The following is a 23316-nucleotide window of genomic DNA, read 5'->3' on the forward strand; positions in this document are numbered from 1 at the left end:
AAGACCAATCTTTGTCAGAATTAGGAAGGATTTCCCATTGGTGTTTTAAAATAAACTGAACTCTTTGGCGAGTTAGGAGTTATGAGAAATGAAGGATGTAAGGGAGAATGCATTATGATCTTGGAGGACAAACTTGTACAAAGGCACCAAAATTGGAAATTGATCCTGATTTGGAGGAGCATCACAAAGGCCACATTGACCTTTACCACTTGTCAAACTGCTTGATGGTTATTGTCTGGTGTCTCTCCCTTTCCTCCCCAACTCAGCTTGCCATGTTTGTATTGGTTGGTAAAACCAACCATCACATCACAGCCATGCAATCTCTTAGAAGTGAAAACTGTGTCCCTCTTCAGGCTTTTTCCAATAAGTGATTCCCAATTTGTTAAGCAGTTCCAGGTCAATAGTTATTTCTACTAAAATGTGGAACTCAAAACTGGTCCCACTGTTAAGGGACCCAGATACATAAGCTATAGAGAAGTATGCCCTGTTTCTGTTACTGCATCCTAAGATGACATCCCCTCTTTGGTGCCATTGATTTGCACTGAGCCTTGTATTGTTGTGTAAAGCATATTGATCATGGAACTTGAGAATTTAGATTTAAATCCCACTTATACTATCTTGGTGACCTTGGGCAGATCATTTGATGTCCTTTGAGGGAATCTAAATCTAGGAACCAATGAAATACTCATCGATATAAATTGCTAGACATATCACAGTTGGATAAACTTTTAATTTTGTTGGTTCGTTTATGATTTCTCTGCATGCTTTTTCTGAGATTTACATAAGTATCCATTTATTTTGTTAATTTGGATATTCTACACCAATCTTTTTTATCAGAACTAGTGTTATTAACACTTATAGGATCTTAATATCTAGTTGAAAGGATCTGATTATGCTTCATATGCTTCTCCAGCCTATCTTTGACATGCTTATTTTAGCACTAGACACAATATATTGAAATGTTTTCTGTCTAGTTGTTTCTAAGAGGAAATTATTAGTTTCTATTCAGAGAGGAGAGAAAAAAAAGTTGGCAGTTCCCTACTGTTTGATCTCATTCTTACATACAGATTTATAGCATCTGGTATGTAAAAACCTTAACATTCACTAAAAGAAAGGTGCTTTATTATATCTCTACATTACATGGGACCGACTTAGTATTTTAGAGTTGCTACTAAGAATAATTTGTAACTCAGCTATTATATCATAAAGTAGTTATTAGTGTAATCAATTTCTTACAGTGCACCTGAAGAAATAGCAGTGTAATTATAAACATTGTTGTAGATTAACCTCATAGGAGAGTGTATGCAGACTTAACTATTTATTTTACTGAAACTTCCAACTTTTTGTCTTTATTTAAATAACATTCATCATGGGAAATAGCCATTTTCTAGTTTTAAAGTAAGTAGTAATTGAAGTTGCTTTCCTTGCTTTAAAATCAGTTTGGGAGACTGTTAGTAGGAGAAAATTAAGTTTTGAAAGAGGCTTTCTATGCAACAAGAAATTTGGTTTTACACACATATATTGTATATAGGATATACTGTAACACATTTAATATGTATGGGATTGCCTGTCATCTAGGGAAGGGAGTAGAGGGAAGGAGGGGAAAATTTGGAAAAGTGAATACAAGGGATAATGTTGTTTTAAAAAAAAAAAAATTACCCATGCATATGTACTGTCAAAAAATTATAATTATAAAATTAATTTAAAAAATAAATTCCTATGAACAATTTAAAAAAAAAAAGGAAAGAGGCTTTCTAAAATAACCGTGTTATAGTCTTGTGTAGCTATATGAGTAACTTTTAAGTTCTTCATCTTTTAGTCAGTTGAAATGGATTATTGGATTATGGTATAGGAAAGGAGCATGATGATGGTTATTTGTGCAAGGATGGATTGACAAAGAGACTAGATCAGGAAGGGATTGTCAGAGAAAATTGTAACCACCAGGGCAGAGGTGGCACCTTCTTTGCAAAGTTTGTAAGTACTGGGATTAAGGGACTCAGCCCAGTTGGCAAAGCCAGGTTGTATCAGAGATAAAATTAAAGGGGGCCCATAAAAAGATATTTTCCTTGAGTTTTGATAATGTAATCAAAAGGACTTTAAACAAAAGAGGAAGGAGGAAAAAAAGACAAATGTTTTTGTTAAACTGGATACTCATACCATCAAGAATGGCGATGAAATGTGAAGAATGGCAATAGTGACATACAGAAGTCTAAGAACAGAGCCAACATCATTGTCTATAAACTCAGATATCTGAACACTAATGTAAAATATGGAGGCAAAAATTAGCAAGGTCAACCAGAAATCCTGACTCAAAAAGGTGCAGTTTTCCTTGATACAGAGAGGAGATGGAAAAATAGTTTCAAAGGAACAGTATGTAAAGAGGAATGAAGATGTAGTGGGCTTTGACTAAGGTGTCTTATAAGTCTAGAGTTCAGATTTAAGTGGAAGATGGATGAAGTAGAGAAAGTTGGAGAAGGAAAATGGTTCTCCAGGTTAGGCAAGGAATGTAATATGGCAAGTTTAGGAAGTCACGGCCTGAGAATGTATTTTGCAGATGATAGGATAAAGAACAGGGTTACAGATTGTAAGGCAGAAGGGGAGATGGAATGATAACAGATGATGAGATAAAGGAATTTTGACGTTCATGAACAGATATATATATATATATATATATACACACACACACATACATACAGATATAGACATAGAGGAATAGGCTGTGGAAAATGACTGTTGGAAACTTCAGCAGTTCAGGTGTTTGAGGGATTATCAATATGCTTCTTGAAATCATCTCTGAGAATCATAAAAAACAGATCACAACCTAGCACAAAAGCATAATCAAGTAGTGATGAGAGGTGAGCCATTCATGCATTTGTTATAATTTTCTCTGCAAAAAAACAAAAAACAAACAAAAAAAAATACAATGGCTATCAGTCTAAAAAAGACCTAAAGCTTTATGAATGAAATTCTGAAGACACAAATAGAAAAGATTCTGATAGCAAAAGAAAGGATTTTATTTTTTGTTTTCATTTTTTCTAAATTATTTTTTGTGGATTTATAAGAAATTAATCTAAGTTCCAAAATGAAACTCTACCAGAAATATTATAGTCAAATTCCAGAACTCAAGGTCCAGGAGAAAATATTACAGGCCCTCAAGAAAGAAATAATTCAGATATTATGGAACTACAGTCACAATCATACAAGATTTAGCAGCTTCCATGTTAAAGGAGTGGAAAGGTTAGAATGTGATATTTCCAGAAAGCAAAGGAAGTAGATTAAAACCAAGAATAACCAACACTGCAAAACTGAGTATAAACTTCCAGTGGGAAAAATGGATATTTAATGAAAGAGGACTTTCAAGCATTCCTCATGAAAATCATGAAAATTTTGGGGGGGGGAAAACTAATCTTGGGGCAATTAGGTGGCGCAGTGGATAGAGCACCAGCCTTGAATTCAGGAGGACCCGAGTTCAAATCTGGTCTCAGACACTTAACATTTCCTAGCTGTGTGACCCTGGGCAAGTCACTTAACCCCAGCCTCAAAAAAAAAAAAAATTAATCTCAGAATGTTATTTTAATATGTCATTGCAAAAGATGTAAGCAAGGGACAGATAATGAAACACAATGGAAAAGTTACAGTCCTTGCCCTCAAACAGTTACGGTCCTTTGCAGAACCCAATGGATCTGCATGTGGATTTTAGGTTTGTTTTCCTTTTCTTCTTTAACGCAAAGTCTCAAGATAATTTTTGATATTGGCTATATTGTGAAGAAAAGCAAAAATAAAAACAAGAAAATTATACTTCAGTTGTACTCAATTTTAGCAGTTCCTTCTCTAAATGTGTACAAAATAAAGCAAAAATAAATGAGAAAATATATTTGAATTTGCACTCAGATTTCATCAGGTTTTTCTTTGGAAGTAAATAATTTTTTTTTTTATTGTGAGTCCTTTTGAATTGTCTTAAATCATATTGATAAGAGTAATCACAACTTTCATGGTCAATCACCATTATAATGTTGCTTTTATTGTACACAATGATTATCAGATTCTTCTCACTTTTTTTTTTTTTTTTTTTTGCCCTGACACCATCTCCCATATATTTTTTAATAGCACAATAATATTCCATCAGAACTATATTCTACAACTTGTTAATCCAATCCCCCAATTGATGAGCATCCATTCCCTCAATTTCCAATTCTTTGCCAACATGGAAAGATTTGTTATGAATATTCTGATTATATAGGTCCTTTTACTTTTTCTTTGATATCTTTGGGCTACCTAACTGGTAATGATATCATAGTTTTATGCCCTTTCTAATCCATTGTTATCTACTTCTCTTCTTTGGACTAGCTCATCCTAATTCACATAAGAGTTAATGGTCACTGAAACTGTATTTTCCTCCATTTCATAATCTTTTGTTTCTTTCTGCCTCTGACCACTGTCTTCCTCCAATCCATCCTCCTCTTTATGTTAAACCTACCATAATCTTTCCCACCCCTCCTTTTTTCTTATCTTCTCTCTTCCTTTTGAGTGAGTGAGAGAGAGAGAGAGAGAGAGAGAGAGAGAGAGAGAGAGAGAGAGGAGAGAGAGGGAGAGAGAGAGATATGAATGTATGTTTTATTCTCTGTTTGAACCAATTTGAATGAGTGACATTCAAGCATTTCCTGCCACCCTATCAATCTCTGTGGTAAATTCTTCCATTCATGCTTCCTTTACATGAGAAAATTTTTCTCAATTCTACCTTCCTACCCTCTAGTACGTCTTCCTTGCCCTTATTCACATCTATGCCCTCTGTCTATCTAGATGTTTTCTAGCTGCCCTGATAAAGTTCTTTGTAGCTTTATGTATCATCTTTGCATATAGGAATGAAAAAGTTTTAACTCCTTTGAGTCCCTTAAAAACATTCTTTCATGTTTCCCTTTTTTGTGTTTTATCTTGAGTCTTCTGTTTGAATGTCATATCGTCTATTCAGTTCTGGTCTTTTCATCAAGAATGTTGGGAAGTCCTCTTCTTTGAAGTATCCTTTTTCCTATCTGCAGTATTTATATGGCTTAAAGCCAGTGTTGCTGGCTAGGTTTTTCTTGGTTATAATCCTAGCTCCTTTGCCCTTCAGAATATCATATTCTAAACCTTATGTTCCTTTTACATGGAAGCTGCTGTGTATCTCTCTTATTTCTTTCCTCACTCCTCCCTCCCTGGGGTCCCCCTACTCTAATCAGAATTTTTGTTGGGTTTGGATCTAGTTAGCATTTTTCATTGTTATCTTTTTCTGAGCTTTGTCTCTGCCACTGGAGTAGATTTTTTTGTTGTTGTTTGCTCCTTTTTAGCCTATTGTTTGATTGAGTAAAGTTGGGCCTTGCTTGCCTGGAAGGCAGGGAGGAACTGTGTCAAGCATTAGACTTTTTTTTTTCCTGCTGTTTTCAGAGCTTATTTGGGGAATCTGCAAGGTTTTGGTGCTTTCAAGATGATGCTGAAAGAGAGGTGTGGCCACTGATCTCCTGGTCTGAGTGCCAGTCCTTACCTAGGTAGGGCTCTTGCTCCCCTGCAGTCACAAGTGTTTCTCTCCACTCTGAACCAGGACTCAGAAATACTTATGGGCAAATAGAGTAGCCAGTCTGTACCAGCAAATGGCGCTCTAATTTTTGTCTGACCTCTTTTGTGACCAGTAATATTCCACTGCATTCATAAGATACCAAGAGATTAAGTTCCTAGCTCAGTGTCATAACTATTGTGTCAGAAATACAACTTAAACCCATGTTTTCCTGTCTTGAATGATCAATTTCTATTCACTATGTTACATTTCTATTTATGCTCTAAGAACAAAAATGAACATACCAAAATGTGTTTAAAAGAAAAAAAAACATTTTTCCTATGATGTTTCTAGGTGGTGGAGCTGCTTTTAGCTCGAGGGGCAAATAAAGAACACAGGAATGTTTCTGACTACACGCCTCTGAGCCTAGCTGCTTCTGGGGGTTATGTGAACATCATCAAAATACTATTAAATGCAGGAGCAGAGATCAATTCCCGGTAAGCTTCATTCTTTTTTTTTCCCCCCCTTATTCCTATGACATCTTTTCAAAGCACTAATTTCTCAGAATTTATCTCAGGTTGGGAACAGAAGGGGAACAAAGAGACAGTTCAGTGACACAATGATGAGAGTGCTGCTGGACATGGAGCCAAGAAGACTTGAGTTTGAATTTGGCTATAGACCTTTAATGGGAATAATACTAATAGTACTGTCCTTCTGTGGATTTATGGAATGAAAGGCTAAATTCTGATAGTTTCTTCTTGAAATAAAAAAGAGTGATTTTTAAAAATTATGTAGTCAAGAAACCATAGATTGAAGGAATTTCGAAACCTTGGAATCGGTTTTTGCCTTAGCACTTAGCCCCTCTAAACTAAAGTTAACTTACTGACTAGTTCAGACCCTTCTCACTTATTTCCTAGACCACAGTCTCTCTTTATATGCCTCTTCCCACTCAGTCCTTCATGTACTTGCCAAATTGATGTACTAAAAAATGTGTCTGACTGTGACCTCATCTTACTCCCTTTGGTCTGTGGAATACATAAATTCTTGTTAGGTTTAAAGACTAATACAAACTCCATCTTGTAATTCTGGTATTTTTATGCATTTTTACCCTTCCTCTCCTTGGTTTTTTCCTGAGAATTCCAAAATCTATTTTATCCACTTCTAATCTCCATTGTCATAGCTCTATTGCTTCTTGGACATCTTGAACTGGTTAGGTCATTGATGTAGAAGACATTCACTCTCCCCTCCAAAACCCTTCCTTCTAAATTTACCTATTATATTTGAAGATTCCATCAACCTTTCACTCTATTGCCATGATGGTTGATTTTTATCTTTGCAACATCTCTTGAATATGTCTCCTCTCCTTTGACTTTGTGATCATGGTGTGCTGACTCTTATTTTATGGGGAGTCTTCTGGGTGGTCTCTTGAGTCTTAGTTCTCTTTCCATTCCAACCCATCTTCTACTCAGTTCCCAGGAGTGCTTTTCCAACTGTGTAGTATGACTTGCTTAGTCAACTCTAGTGGTAATTCCCTATCCCCTCCAAGATGAAACAGAAAATATCTTTGGCATTCAGATGCCTTCAGAACCTTGCCCCTTCTATCAATCTTTTTTCATCTTTCCTCCTTTATTCTCCCATTTCTTTGTAACCCATTGATGCTGTCATCTTTGCTATTCCTCACAGAAGACACTTGGTCTATCTCGTCTCAGCATTTTTCCTAGATTTCCTCTATATCTGGAATTCTCTCTCATCTTTGTTTTCTGGCTTTATTAGCTTCCTTCAAGTAATAACTCCTAAAATAACCCCTTCCCCAAGAAGCATTTCCTGATCCAGTTCTATCCTAGTACCTTCCTTCTTTTGCTTATCTCCAACTTAGGCTGTCTGTGATTTTGTTGTATATAATTGTAAACATGTTATTAAATTATGGTTCTGAAATCAATTTTTGACACATGATAGAAACTTCTTATATGCCTTAATGACTGATTGACATTAACAGCCAAGAGAAGTCTGACACCAAAGAATTCTAGATCCAAGATACACTCTTTATGCTTGATATAGCTACTGGACACCTACTCTTTTGTTTCTCTGTAATTCTTTGTATATTAGTCTCTTCAGTTAGGAAATGGTTCCCTATGTCTTTTGCCTTTCTTGGTTTCTTCAGTACTTAGGATGGTGCCAAGCACTTTAATAAGTTTGTTAACAGGTTAAATGACACTCTCTTTTAGTAAACAGATATTATGTAAGTAATAAATATGAATCTATTTAGTCCTACTTTATGTTTAAAATATGTATTTTTCCCATTTCAGAACTGGTAGCAAATTGGGCATTTCTCCTTTGATGTTGGCAGCTATGAATGGGCATACTGCTGCTGTTAAACTTCTTTTGGACATGGGTTCTGACATTAATGCTCAAATAGAGACTAATCGTAATACAGCCCTTACCTTAGCATGCTTCCAAGGAAGAACTGAAGTGGTTAGTCTTCTTCTTGACAGAAAGGCCAATGTTGAACATAGAGCAAAGGTAAGAAAAAATTTATGACTTTTCTAAACTTATCTACAGGTGATTTATTTTTATATGTCACATGACATTGCTACACTTTGATTAAACATAGTGTTTTCATTTTTTTTCAGGTCTCATCAGAAAATATTCATTTAATAAACATTTTATGCATTTTTTGATAACTAATAGGAAGGAATGGGATAATGGGAGGCAATAAATATTTATCATTTTACTTAAGTTATTTTGAAAATAAATTATGTAGTTACATGTTTTTATTTTCCTTTATTTCTAGACTGGCCTGACACCACTAATGGAAGCTGCTTCTGGTGGCTATGCAGAGGTAGGCAGAGTCCTTCTTGATAAAGGTGCTGATGTTAATGCCCCTCCAGTGCCCTCCTCAAGAGATACAGCTTTAACCATAGCAGCCGATAAAGGGCATTACAAATTCTGTGAACTGCTTATTAGCAGGTAAGGTATGATTGGTCTTCACATTTGAGAATGAAATCACTGCTGAATTGTTTAAATGAGCACAGGAATTCCTGAAATACAGATTTTTATCATTTTGGTGAATCAGTACATCCTGTATAGTTATTATTTTTTAGCTACTTGTCCAGGGTCACACAGTTAGGAAGTGTCAAGTGTCTGAGGCCAGATTTGAACAGGGGTCCTTCTAACTTCAGGGCTGGTGCTCTATCCACTGTGCCACCTAATTTCCCCTGCATTTCTTCTTATTTTGAAGGCTCATTGTACATAAACTAATTCTGTCTTCATGTCTTTTCTATCCTGTAATTGTATTTCAGTAATTATCAGTTTGGTTCTTTTGGATCAGCTGAAATCCAAAATCTCATTTTTAATCCTGTTTTATCATTGAATGTTAATTTAGCTTTACAGCAAAGATATATAGAGTACCGTTTAAAAGTGTCAGAAATGGGTCATTTACCTCAGTCATCTTGGAGACAATATTCTATTTTTATAATGTCTGCTTTCTAGTAGGTGCTTGTGAAATGCTTGTTGATAAATTGAATCTAATTCTGTATTATTATTATTATTGTTGTTGTTGTTATTATTATTATTATTATTATTATTATTATGTCTCCTAAGGGTCAGACCTGAATTTTTATTTTAAGTTTTTGCCTTATTTTTGGTTGAACCTTGAATATTTTCCTGCCTTAAGAGTAGAATTCAGTAACAGTAATTACCTATGGTGAGATCCAACTACTTTTAAAAATTTACATGTGTAATTTTTTTTTTTTTTTAAACAACAATAAAATCAATATAAAACTGTCAAATTTGAAAGCTAAAGTATTTTTTTATTCTGGATATCTAGCATGTTAGTACATTGTTAGATGTGAAAATATTTTTGATTTTCACAATTTTTTATAGATCATTTTTGTAAGTCTTTGTTAGGGCTTAAAAAACTAATCAAACTCATTTTCATAAAAACTCCTGAGGTTTCTGTATCTTTCAATTTTTTTTTCCTTTAGACGTGATTAAAAACAATGACATTTAGAAAAGTGTCTTTTCCTGAATAGAGTTTAAATATGTTTCTTACAATATTACTTATGGTGACTACTAACTTTTAACTTCATTGAAATTGTTATTTTCACTTAATACATTTATTTTTTCTAGGGGAGCTCATATTGATGTTCGTAATAAGAAGGGGAATACGCCTTTGTGGCTGGCAGCCAATGGTGGGCATCTTGATGTTGTCCAGCTACTGGTACAAGCAGGGGCAGATGTGGATGCAGCTGATAATCGAAAGATAACTCCCCTTATGGCAGCATTTAGAAAGGTAATAATACAAGTCTTATAGTTTTTTTTTGGTGGAGAAAAAGTAGATTCTTTTTAGAGTACTGTTTATATGTTAGTCATTAAAGATGTTTATGATTGATAAATACAGGGTAAAAAAGTTTCTCAATAAAATGAGAATTAATGCTTTTCTTGCTGGTGGAGGACCTGCATTTGAATCCTGGAAGCCCCAGAACAGTGGGACATTGCAGGAGCAAGTTCACTTTTCCATTAGCAGAGAGAAAAAGGATCTTTTATTCCCAAATTTTCTTAATTATTTAATCTTAATTATTACCAATATCTCATTTCTATGCCATCAAATTCAAATATTAACAAGAGAAAGGAAGAGGTAAAATGTCTTGCTAGTCCTTTTAGATATATATAAATTAAATAAATTCTAATCAGTCATTGAAAGTGTATATCTGATTTTAGAAAAGAAATTTCATAGCAAAAAGAAGAGCATGGGATGAAGAATCTTAGGGTTGGTCAGGATTTGATTTCCAGCTTGGCTACATTACTTACTGCCTTTCTGAATTTGGCAAGATATCTCACCTTTTGGGCAATCAATTTTCTATGAAATAAGGGTTATTGAATTAAATGACCTATGTGTCCTTCATCTTAGAGTCTGTGATCCTGTGGTAGCAATTTCACTTAGTCTGTAGAAAGCTTAGGATACTTGCATATAATCTGGTTTATAGTGACAGTATTACATGGAAATAATGACCCACATTTATGTAGCTCTTTACAATCTGTATAGCATAACATTTTTCAACATACAACTTTTAAAATAAAATTTTAAATTATATCATCATTATCCTTCCCATTTTACAGATGAGGAAGAACCTTACTTGTGATAATTTTCCTGAATAGAAGACTAAGGGCTTGAATCTAAAATCTTTTCTCTTAGAATTTTAAGTACTGCACTGCCTGCCACAGTTGAATCTTAAAAATAATATATTTGTAATTAGAAGGAGAAAATCCTATTCCTGAACATTTTTTAGAAAAGTTCTATTTTATACACAGCTTAAAAAAATCTAATAATATTTGAAATAGAAAAAATATCATTCAGCTATCTGTGCTGATCTTTTCTATTCATTTTCCATGTTCCTCACTGATTCCTTGTTCTTCCCATATTTGCTTACTATGCCATTCCTGCCTCTCAGTTTGGTGATTGCTCTCTAACTAAAGATTTAACTGGTTTCTTTTCCTCTGGTAATCTTGCTTCTAGTAGTCTAGGTTACAATATCATGCAATTTCTTTGCCTTCTATTGCTATTAAATTTGATAAGTTTTCACTTAAAAGTTTTTTCTAGTACTCCCAAATACAAAGTTTTTGGTCTAAGGTACATTTTTATTTTTCCCCATCTCCTCCCCTGCTCCTTAGCCCCCACCCCTGCCCCAAACATCCTGTGCTTATTTATATCTGTAGCTTTGATCATTGCTTTATACCTCTTTAGGGCTTTTCCCTTTAGGACCAAATTTTATTCCTACCTCCAGTCTTGTATATCATTCTGGTGCACATTGGTCTCCTTCTTGCACTTTGTAAAGTATTTCTTGTTCATTTTGACCTTTAATCTAATACTGTATTGTTATCATTTACATGTGTCGTGTTAATTTGTCTTAGATGCTTGATAGACTTTGAGGGTAGAAATTAAATGTTTATTTTTATTTTTTTTAAATAAATGTTGTTCAGGAAATAAATTTTACAAAACTTATAGAAATACCAATAATAAAAACCACCTAGAAAATATATGTGATTACCCTATTATGAGTACTTTATTTGTAGTGAATTATGTTATAAAAAAGAGGGATTTATTAGTGCCATTTGTGATCTCTAGGCAAAGTATCTTGTAGCAATTGACACTTTAGTTGGACTTTTTATAAAAGGTAGGATCTTAATTGCTGAAAATGTAAGGGGAGGAAATTACATGCAGAGTGAAATATAGGAGCAAAAAGTTTTGAGATATAAAAGGTCATTTCTGTAGCACGAATTACTATATAGGTGAGGTTGGCCAACACATGGAATTTATATTGTAAGATAGTCAAATTAGTTTGGAGCCACATTGTATTATCTTTGAATGCCAACAGGTAGAACATGACATTGACTTGATAGTTTCTTGATATAATTGATTCACTTGATGACAATTTCTGAATATTAGTACATTAGTTAAGGCATTTTAGGATGGTTACTAACCCTTACAATATCCAACACAGTATTATGAACAGAGCTATTTATAATTTTTTAATGACTGGAACACATTTGTAAGTATTCAGGATTTAGATAAGAAATAGAAACATTGTCCAGACATTCTCCAAATTAGCATCTAAAATGGCCTTTGATTGTTTTAATCCTACCTTTCTAATTCTTTTTCACCTGTCAGAAGTGTTTGTAATCTATCTGGAGAGGTTTGAAATACAGTGGTTGAGATATTTGGGGGTATTGGAATAGACATAGATATAAAATTTCCTCATGCTAGACAAAAACATTGCTTAGCACTTAGTTTCTTTTCTTTCTTTCTTTTTTCCTGTCTGTCTCTCTCTCTTTCTCCCTTTCTCTCATTCTTTCTCTCTCTCTCTCTCTCTCTTTTTTTTTTTTTTTTTTTTTTTTTTTTTTTTTTTTTTTTGCTGAGGAAATTGGGGTTAAGTGACTTGCCCAGGATCACAGAGCTGGGAAGTGTTAAGTGTCTGAGACCAGATTTGAACTCAGGTCCTCCTGACTTAAGGGCTGCTGCTCTATCTGCTGTGCTATCTAGCTGCTCTTTATGGAGCAGTACAGTGAGAAGTATTTGAGAAAAACTCATTTCCTGAGGAGCTCTGTGTTATAAAATTTCTTTGTAACCAGATCATCAATTTATCTGTGAATGATAAACTACTTCAGTTAAAGTAGAATATCTAACTGCATTTTTAATGGTTCTTCTATAGCACCAGAAAATAAAATTAAAATTTATTTTCAGGGTCATGTGAAAGTGGTGCGCTACTTGGTGAAAGAAGTTAATCAGTTTCCCTCTGATTCTGAGTGCATGAGATATATAGCAACCATTACAGATAAGGTAAGTGACTCTTGCTTTAAGCTGTGTGCTGCTGAAGCCATGAGGCTAAAATAATTTAAGATTCACAGCTCCTACTGAATACTGTATAAATATGACAATGCTACATAGATCTGTATATGTCAAAGTCTTAAACATAAGATATCTATATATAGATATATATCTATGCACATGCCAGTTGTTCACATAAAAAACTACTAATACTAGTAGAATGTCACAATTCCGTGTTACAGAAATATCTGCCTTTATCAGCCAGTAAAGTATTCTAAATTTGCTGAACTTTTAAAATTGATTGAAGCTTTTTTGGCGATTTAAAAAAAAAATTTCAATAGTATATATTTTTTCAATTATTTGTGAAGATTATTTTCAACATTCATTTTTGTAAGATTTTGAGTTCCAAATTTTATGTACTGCCCTCCTTCCCAAGACAGCAAGCAACCTAATACAGGTTATTCTTGTATTATCATTTTTAACATTTCCATATTAATCATGTTGTGAAAGAAAAATTGAAACAAGGGAAAATTATGAGGAAAAAAAAGGTAAAAATAGTATGTTTTGATCTGTATTCATCATAGTTCTCTCTGGACGCTGTTAGCATTTTTTATTCTAAATCTGTTGGAAGTGTTTTGAATCACAGTATTGTTGAGAAGAAATAAGTTTATCATAATTGATCATTACATAATCTTGCTGTTCCTGTGTACAATTTTCTCATGGTTCTGTTTACTCAGCATCAATTCGTGCAAGTCTTTCCAGATTTTTCATTATTTCTAATAGAACAATAATGTATTCCCTTACATTTACATACCATAACTTGTTCAGTCACTGCCCAATTGATAGGTATCCTCTCAATTTCCAACACCTTGTTGCAACAAAAATGTCCACTATAAACATTTTTGCATTTTAAACATTTCCTTTTCTCTCTTTTATGATCTCTTTGGGATACAGATCCAAGTAGTCACACTGCTGGTTCAAAGGGTATGCAGTTTTATAGCTCTTTGGGCATAGTTCCAAATTTCTCTCTAGAATGGAGTGACTGACTGGTTCAGTTCATAACTTTGCAAACTGTTATAGCGTTCCACTTTTCTCACATCACTTCCAGCATTTATCTTATCATATTTGTATATCTGAGAAGTGTTAGGTGGTTGTTTTAAATTTTCATTTCTCTAATCAATAGTGATTTAGAACTTTTTTTTTTTTTTATGACTATAAATGGCTTTAATTTCTTCATTTGAAAACTGTCTCCTCAAATTCTTTGACCATTTATCAGTTGGGGAATTACTTGCATTTTTAAAAATTTGAGTCAGTTCTCTATGTATTTTAGAAATTTAGAAATAGAAATTTTAGAAATGTATTTAGAAATTTATCAGAAACACTTGTTGCAAAAATGTTTTCCATGAAGTTTATTCTTTTAAGCATAATTCCTCACACACACACATACATACAAAAGTTTAATTATGCCCCAACATTTAAAGATATAAATAACCTGACTGTAAAAGAAAAAAAAAGGAAAGATCTTATTCTGTTTAGTATTCAGCAACAGACTCTTTGTCAATATCAGTGGAGTTTTAATACATTGGATTCTAACATCATAGTCTCCAGTGTATGAATAAAAAAAGATGAGAAGAGGTCCTGGGCTAATCCCAGATATATGAAGAACAAGCTTGAGGTGGAAGCAACATAATTTTAGGAGGTGAGGATACTGTTTTCATAATCCATGAGTATGGAAATTTACTGGCTAAATGTTGGCAGAAAATCATAGATATCCTGAATAACATACTATCTCATCTCTGCTAAGTGAAATGAGCAGAACCAGGAGATCATTATACACTTCAACAACAATATTATATAAGGATCAGTTCTGATGGAAATAGCTATCTTCAGCGTTGAGTGGATCCAATTTAGTTACAATTGATCAGTGAACTGAACCAGCCACACCCTGCAAAAGAACACTGGGAAATGAATGTGGACTGATTGAATTTTTGTTTTTTTCCCCAGGTTATTTTTACCTTTCTAAATCTGATTTTTTTCTTGTTCAACAAGAGAACTGTATAAATATATACACATATATTGTATTTTAAAGATATACTTCAACATGTATGAGGCTGCCTGCCATCTAAGGGAAAGGGCATGCATATGTTCTGTCAATAAAAGGCTATAATAAAAAAATAAATAAATATTAATAATATAACTTTGTACAAAACAATTTTTAAAAAGCTGCATATGGGAGGTTTAGTGCTTCATATGCAATTCTCTGTTCTTTGTATAATGATGTAAACTTGTGTCATGAAATGATGTGGAATAGAAGTCCCTTTCATCTAGGTCTTGCCAGACTTTTCTCTATTTATCACATTATCATTTTTTATAGTATAATAACACTCCATATCATGAAGACTTTCTTCTTATTAGTAACTTCTTGGAAGTATATAAGAACTTGCTTTTCTTACGACTTTTTTCTGCATTTTGTTGGCATATCCAGAGCTGTAGTCAAATAATAGGGGGAAAAGAAAGCATGCTTACTTTGCTCTCATTTATTGGGAAAGTTTCTATTGGTGGTAGCTTTTGGCTTTTGAGAGGTACATTTTATTATATTAACCCTGAATGCAGTGCATGCTTTTTTTCTGTATCTGTTAACTAAAATCACTCTCAACTTGCATGTAGAGTCACTAGTCAAGTTCTGTGATTTTTTTATCTTAGTAGTAGCATGTCTCTAATATTGTAAAAACAGCATGATAACAAAGACTTTCATGCTTCTACAAGTACAAGAGCCTCTTCCCTGTCTTAAGTTAGGCCCCACTCTAATCTGTCCTTCATTTATTGTCAGACTTCATAAAGCATAGGTCTGACCATTGTACTCCTCTGCTTGCTTACTCCTTTGCAATGGCTTCCTTTTACCTCTAGGATCAAATATAAAATCATCTAACTTTTAGAGTTCCTACCTTTACAGTTTTCTTATACGTTTATGTGTTTTCTGGTCCTGTGAGATGGGCTTCCTAGCTGTTATTTCCTTAAAACATTTCGTATCCTAACTGGAATTTCACTGGTTCTCCCCCATACTTTGAATTCTCATCTTCTTCATATATGCCTCCTGGTTTCCTTTACGTTTTAACAAAAGCATCACCTTCTGCCTTTTTTAGGGCTTTTATACTTACTGACTTCATGCTGAGATTACCTCCAATTTTATCCTTATATCTTGTTTGTATGTAGTTGCTTGCATGCTGTCTCCTATGTTAGTCTAGGAGCTCCACTGTCTTTTGCTTTTTCTTTATATTCTTAGTGCTTAGCTCAATGCCTGATGCGTAATTCTCAATAAATATTGAATTGACTAAAGCCTTTAGCTATTTCATCTGTTATCATTACTGAAGCTGTAAGTAATTCATTTTTCTTTGTAACTTCTCCAGTATTCAAATCAATTAAATGGCTCTTTCAGAGGTGTCTTAATGAAACACCTTATTTCTTAGACCCACCAGAGCTTAAATTTTCAGCCTCCTATTTACATATTCTATTTTATTGTGATTTAGGAGGGATGGGTTTAGATAGAGAAGAATGGTTGGATTTGTGATTTCCTCAGGGTTAAAGACATGTAACCTAGTATGCGATGGCACTTTCTTTGCCCTGTTCATCTTGGATTTTCCTGAAGCCAAGATAGGGAAGAAACTTGGCCAGAGTCGCATGGCCAGTGTCTTATGGTGGGACTGGAACTCATGTCGCCTTGATTCTGAGGCCAACTTTCTTTTCAGCTTAGAATGAAAACAGAATCTTAGGAATTTATGCCATTACTTTCATGTCATATGGCATTCCTCTTTGAAATAGAAAATGTACTTACTTTTTTTTCAGGAGATGCTGAAAAAGTGCCATCTGTGTATGGAGTCAATAGTACAAGCCAAAGATAGACAGGCTGCTGAAGCAAACAAAAATGCAAGCATCCTTTTGGAGGAATTAGACTTGGAAAAGGTAATCATTTCCTTTAACAGCAGACAACTTTGTTCATTACCGTTGACTAAGTTTCTTAAGTCATATAAGTGTTGTTTTACCATTTATATAGAAACAATGCAGAAAACCAAAGGATACTTTACATACTCAGTGACTCAGCCAGTATTATTTAGCAACCACTATCGATAGAAAGACAAAAATTCAGTAAATATAACTTGTCTTGAGGAACTTACCTTTTATTAAGGAGAGGTGTCATGTAGATATATGCATGTCTGTATATGTGTATATACATGCATACTCTATGAATGTCCATATATACACAAAACATAAGTATAAAAAATGTGTCATAATAATTAAAAAAAAAGTCTTAAGGCAAGACATAATTAGCATAGATTTTAGAAGGGGTGATACAAGCAATAAGACTTAAATTAAATGACTACTTTCATTAGGTATTTTTGTAGGTTCTTGTCTATTATTAATATAATTATTATAACATTATTTGATAACTCTAAATATTATGGACCTCTAAATAATGTCCTGGATTGTATCAAATGCTGTTTAAAAATCCAGATAAAGTGATTTATTTTTACCAATGAAGTTTCCTTCTGTAACTCGTATCTGATTACATAAGGATCTATTCTTTACTGAATACAGTGTTATTTCATTCATCACTGGTACCAGGGGCAAGTATGTTTTTTATCCTAAGCATAAACACTCTATTAAGATTATATACATGGAGAATCTAGTTGTATTCTGAAGTCATTTTACAGCTTAGCGGCTTATTTTATGTTATATTTTATCGGGAAAAAGTGCCTTTGTTTCATCACTCTGACTGGACAGTAATTGCATAGACAACAGTTTAAGAATTAGGTTATTTAAAATGTTGGTTTCGAATGCTGGGAAGGAAAGGATTGAAGAAATACAGGAGGAAAGAGTTGGCCCTCTTTCTTTTGGGACAAACAGCTGCTACATAGCTCCTCCCTCTTTCCTAGGGAAGTGGGATCAAGAGTAAGCTAGGAGGTCAGCGATTGGCAAATTTAATTGCAGTTGTTCTTCTAGAAAATAGGGTTCAGAGGTACTAAATTTCCTGGGGATCCAAATTTTCTAGACAATAGCAATTGGTAACACATTGTTGTTATGAAGCACTAGTATTTTTTTTTAGTGGCACACAAATACCACAAAGACCCCAGGACACAGTTATTCTCTGTCACCTTCTTGATTCTCCTCTTCCTGAGGCAAAGCCACTTTTGCCTGTTGTTCCTAAACTATAACTCTCCTTCACAAGGTAATACCAGCTAATTGTGATGTTTCATTTAAGAATAATTTACATCAAAAACTGTTGAAAGGTTTCTCCTATTTTTTTTTTTCCAAGAAAGATCTTAAATTTATGGAATGCATAGAAAGATATTTTTTGAGCTATGGGATTTTGGTACTATTAACTGCTCAAAAAGGTTGGTGGTTGTCTCTCTTTTCCTGCATATTATCACTGTGTGGGGAATATACAAACTGCAACATCTTCTAGTTTTGACGTTGTCCTATGTATCCAGCTTTGCAAATGATTTTCTTTTTTAGTTCTTCCCCTTCCCTAGAAACACCTTGAAGAATGGCAGATGTTTTCAAGCAATAATCATACATGTTTTCATGTATGAAAAACTAATTTTCCAATTGTTAGCAGTGGATCTTAAATATTTGAACATTTGTTCCAGAATGTTTTGTATTTTGAAAAAAATCAAAATGTCATAAATATTTGTGTTATTGACAGTTTAAGTATACTTAAGTTATGTGAGTCAGTGGTAGATAAAGCACAATACAATTATGGAAGTTTTTAATTTGAGGACAAATACGTGGACTTGTTTGAAAAGGCAGTTATAAAGGTTTTGTGAAGTCTTAAAAAAAAAGGCAAACATGATGAATACAATGTTTTGGAAAAGTGAATGAAGTTGAACTGTGCAAGATGGATTGGAAGAGAAAATGGAATAGAGCTTATTGAAATAGAGAATTCCCAGTCTGAAATTGTGAAAGAAGAAGAAACAGAATTATTTCAGCTTATAGGAAAGAGGCTTTTGAGAGAACTCTTAAGATTTTGACTATAAGTTAAGTTAGAGAATGATAATATTTTTTAAAAATTTGGAAGGAATGGAATAATATCTGGGTAGCAAAGATCACAATTTTTATTTTGGCACAACTGAATAATAAAAGGACTTCTTTTGAATATTTGGGATATCTTTTGGGGTCCCTTCCATTTCGATTTTCTGATACATAAGTATAAATTCCTTGTTGATGATTGAAAATTTGAAGCTATATTTTTTATGGGAAATTATAGCTCAAGAAATAAGACATTTATAGATAACAGTAATAGAAAACCATTGAATTCTCTTACTAGCTAAGGAGTCTCACAGGTTGGCTTCTGTTCCCCCTCAATTTAAAGGTAAAGTAAGGTTCAAAGAGAGTCACTGGTTTGAATAGAGAAGCTATTGAAAGTCAATATATAAATAATTGTTAAATTAGTGATACAGAGTATGATTACAGAAAAATGAGTAAGATGACTCCAATGTTGGTTTTGAGAGCTTCAATGGAAAATAGGAAAATCTGAATGGACTATATTTTTATATATAGTATTATATACTATAGTATTTAAAACTATCTAAAATTACTTAGTAAGTTCTCTTAGCTATGGAAAACTTATGTATTCTGAAATAATTTAGATTTCTCTGATGCTTAGAACAAGAAATTTTAAGATACTGAGTACTTACTAAATTATTCTTGACTTTTTTAGGTTTAAGATGCATTCTCTTATGTTTGATGATTTGTGGCTTACCCAAAAACAGTGAATTGAACTTGATAAAATTCTCATAAAGCCAGAAATGTTTCAACTTTTTAAAAGATTCAGATTTGTTTCATACTTTAAGCTTTGAGTCAGAAGTTATAATTTCTAGTGTGAAATTTAGATTTTTTTTTTTTTTAAATTTATGTGTTACAATCTCTATTTTTAATGTTTTCTGAATAGCTAAGAGAAGAAAGTAGGAGATTGGCTCTGGCTGCTAAAAGAGAAAAGAGAAAGGAAAAGAGACGAAAGAAAAAAGAAGAACAAAGAAGAAAACTAGAAGAAATTGAAGCAAAAAATAAAGAAAACTTTGAACTGCAAGCTGCTCAAGAGAAAGAAAAGCTTAAAGTTGAAGGTATTCTTCTCTCCCCCCCCCCCCCCCCCCCAGGCTGGGGTTAAATGACTTGCCCAGGGTCACACAGCTAGGAAGTGTTAAGTGTTTGAAATCAGATTTGAACTCGGGTCCTCCTGAATTCAAGGCTGGTGCTCTATCCACTGGGCCATCTAGCTGCCCCTGAAGGTATTCTGAAAATCCACATATGAAGTATCATTTATTGATTGGTTATCAAAAATCACATGAATACCTGTATCCTCTACTTGCAACTTCAAAATCAAGTAAACAATTTTGACAACGTTAACAATAATTTTAGCTCTATGACATTTTTTACTTCCTTCAGATAAAAAGAAGGATGCTTTTAATATAATGGAATACAGCACTTGTATTTTTTTTTATCAGTATTTTATGTTTCCAATTATATGTAAAGAAAATTTTGAATAGATATTTTTGTAGGATTTTATGTTACAAATTTTTCTCCTCCTTTACCTCCCTTTCTCCAAGTCAGCATGCAATCTGATATAGATTAAATGTGTACAATCCTTTTAAACATATTTCTATAGTTGTCATGTTGTTCAAGAAAAATCAAACCAGAAGGGAAAAAACTACAAGAAAGCAAATAAACAAGTGAAAATATCGCGTTGATCCACCTTCAGTCTCCATATTTCTCTCTCTGGATGCAGCATTTGCATTTAGAAATTGTTTATCCCAGAGGAAGGAGCATCGGGAAGTTATTTCTGTCTCTTCATGGCACTAATAGTATTAAATTTGCCTTTCTCCCCCCTCATTCTTCCTTCCCATTCCCCTTTCCCTTTGCGAGAATTTATGTTTGCCCTGAGAAATTATGTGTGAAACTGATAAGGAAATAAGGTTAATGACATTTGGGGAGTTGGGAGGAAAAGTGGTTTCCCAATTCCAAAACTTAGTAAGTACCAAGTGGTGTTTTATACTTAACCTTTGTTTACCATTTGTTAAGGAAGAAGTTAGGAAAGATTATCAGAGCAATCTAGTGGAAATAGACCTGAACTCAGTGATAGGTTTGGTGATTGAATCTCCAGTCATTCCCCATTAATACTTGGGTCATTTTAGGGGAGTCAATTCAGCTTTCAGGGCCTCTATCAGTAAAATAAAGCCCTTTCCAGCTTTTAATTTATGATTTTATGACCTCTTTTGAAATGGGAAACATCTAGAAAATTTAGAACATTACTTTTCTTTTTAAAATTTTACTGATTTATTCTATTTATTTTATTTGTGACTTCAGAACTGGTGCCCTATCTACTGTGCCACCTAGCTGCCCCTTGTTTCTTTTTTATACTAGAAACATTAAGTATAAAACAGTGTATAAGGGAAATTTTATTTGTCTATAAATGCAGAACTTATAATGTTATTATATAATTATGATTTTTAAATTTGAAATTCCTTAACATCTTTTGTAGGAACAGTAGGTCACAATTTCACATGGTTGTTTAAATCTTGTGCTATATCTGTTCTTGAAATACTTCCCTTCTAATTTTGGTATTTCCTATCCTCTTTCCATTCCATCAGATGAACCTGAAGTTCCAATGGAGCCTCCCAGTGCCACAACCACAACTACCATAGGTATATCTGCAACCTGGACGACTTTGGCAGGTTCCCATGGTAAAAGAAATAATACCATGACCACAACTAGTTCAAAAAGGAAAAACAGAAAAAATAAAATCACTCCAGAAAATGTTCAGATTATATTTGATGACCAGCTGCCTATCTCATATAACCAACCAGAAAAGGTCAATGGAGAGTCAAAAAGTAGTAGTACAAGTGAAAGTGGTGACAGTGACAACATGAGGATTTCCAGCTGCAGTGATGAAAGCAGCAACAGCAACAGCAGCCGGAAGAGTGACAGTCAATCCTCAACTGCCCCGCAATCTACTCAAAGCAACAAGAAGCAGCCTTCTGTACTTGTTACTTTTCCCAAGGAGGAGAGAAAAGCCGTTTCTGCCAAGACTTCTGTCAAGTCAGTTCCATTTAAATTTCTGTTTTGACAGTGCTAGTAAGTCTGATTGAATTACCACATAATGCTGAACTTGTGAAATATGAATGGTTTTTTTTCCTCCCTTGCTAAATGTCATTTTTTTCTAGTAAAATTGATGGGTCATTAAATAATAGTCCCTCGCATTTATATAGAAATTTACAATATACAAAGATTCGGCCTCAGCAAAACCCTTCAAAGTATATAAAATAATGAGTATTATCACCATTTTATAGATAGACTAAGGTTTACATTATTTGATTCGTCTCTTGAGATCACAGATCTTGTAAATGACAGAACAGAGACTTGAATTGTTTTCCTCATACTTTTTCTCACAGTGATCTAGTGTTCTTTTCATTGTCTTGCACTTTATTTTAAGCTTTGTGGAATTTCCATTTTCTTTTGGCCGTAGTGGAAACAAGCCCTGAACCACAACTCAATTTTACTCATCTGTAATTTCTGCCCTAGATTTGTGATTATGACCTATTAGAATATCAAGAAGTTAGAAAACTTGAATTTTTTTGTTAAATATTAATTTTGTCATTGTGGGTTTTTTTTTTTTTTAAGTATAAGCTTCTGTGCTATAAATAGAATATTTTAGATAAATCTGAAATTACTGCTTTGCCCGGAAAGCACAAAGTCATCAACTGGTGTGTTTTCAAATAGCACACTAACTTATGCTCCTCTGTTTGTATTAGCTCCTCTGTTTGTATTAAGTGCTATATACTTAGTTCTTTTCCACTAAATTTAACCTCATTGATAAAACTTGTGCAATGACAGATAAAAATACTTCTCCAGACTTTTACTCTGTTTTTAGGGTTTTTTTTCCCATCCTTTATATAGATTTAAGAGATATTTTTTTCTTCTTTAAGATTGTCTGAAACTATCAGTGAGGTATCTGGGAATTCATTGTCCACCTGCACAAAATCTGCTCCCTCTCCACTTTCTTCACCAAATGGAAAGTTGACAGTTGCTAGTCCTAAACGAGGGCAAAAGAGAGAAGATGGCTGGAAGGAAGTTGTAAGAAGGTCAGTAAAAAAAAAAAATTTTTTTCCCCTAAAATTCTCGTATTTTCAGCTCTGAATAGTCTCCCTTCACTCTTTTCACAATGCTTTAGTCCTTTTTTTTTTGGGGGGGGGAAGAATATGTTCCCATATTGGCCATATCCTAAGAACTTTAGTATGCTTCAGTCTGTCCATTATTTCTATGTGGATGGCAGCATAGCATGTTTCAACATGAATCCTATAGATTTGCCATGTTGACCAAAGGTCAGAAGTTTTTCCAAGTGTTGGTCTTTCCAATATTTTTATTATTTTTTTTTTTCCTGAGGTAATTGGGGTTAAGTGACTTGGCCTGAGTC

General features: G+C 33.7%; 1 protein-coding gene across 5 annotated transcripts in view; it reads left to right on the plus strand.

Annotated features, from left to right (window-relative positions):
* ANKRD17 (ankyrin repeat domain 17) overlaps positions 1–23316 on the plus strand; it is a 135825-nt gene that overhangs the window by 97646 nt on the left and 14863 nt on the right. For all 5 annotated transcript variants that reach the window (XM_074272895.1, XM_074272896.1, XM_074272899.1 and 2 more), the window contains 9 exons: positions 5882–6024; positions 7834–8047; positions 8319–8494; positions 9656–9818; positions 12768–12863; positions 16695–16811; positions 19798–19969; positions 21494–21941; positions 22829–22984. In XM_074272895.1, the coding sequence (XP_074128996.1) occupies positions 5882–6024; positions 7834–8047; positions 8319–8494; positions 9656–9818; positions 12768–12863; positions 16695–16811; positions 19798–19969; positions 21494–21941; positions 22829–22984 (1685 nt within the window). The remainder of the gene's footprint in view (positions 1–5881; positions 6025–7833; positions 8048–8318; positions 8495–9655; positions 9819–12767; positions 12864–16694; positions 16812–19797; positions 19970–21493; positions 21942–22828; positions 22985–23316) is intronic.

This window comes from Sminthopsis crassicaudata, chromosome 6 (assembly GCF_048593235.1).
Source record: "Sminthopsis crassicaudata isolate SCR6 chromosome 6, ASM4859323v1, whole genome shotgun sequence".
NCBI classification, from domain to species: Eukaryota; Metazoa; Chordata; class Mammalia; order Dasyuromorphia; family Dasyuridae; genus Sminthopsis; species Sminthopsis crassicaudata.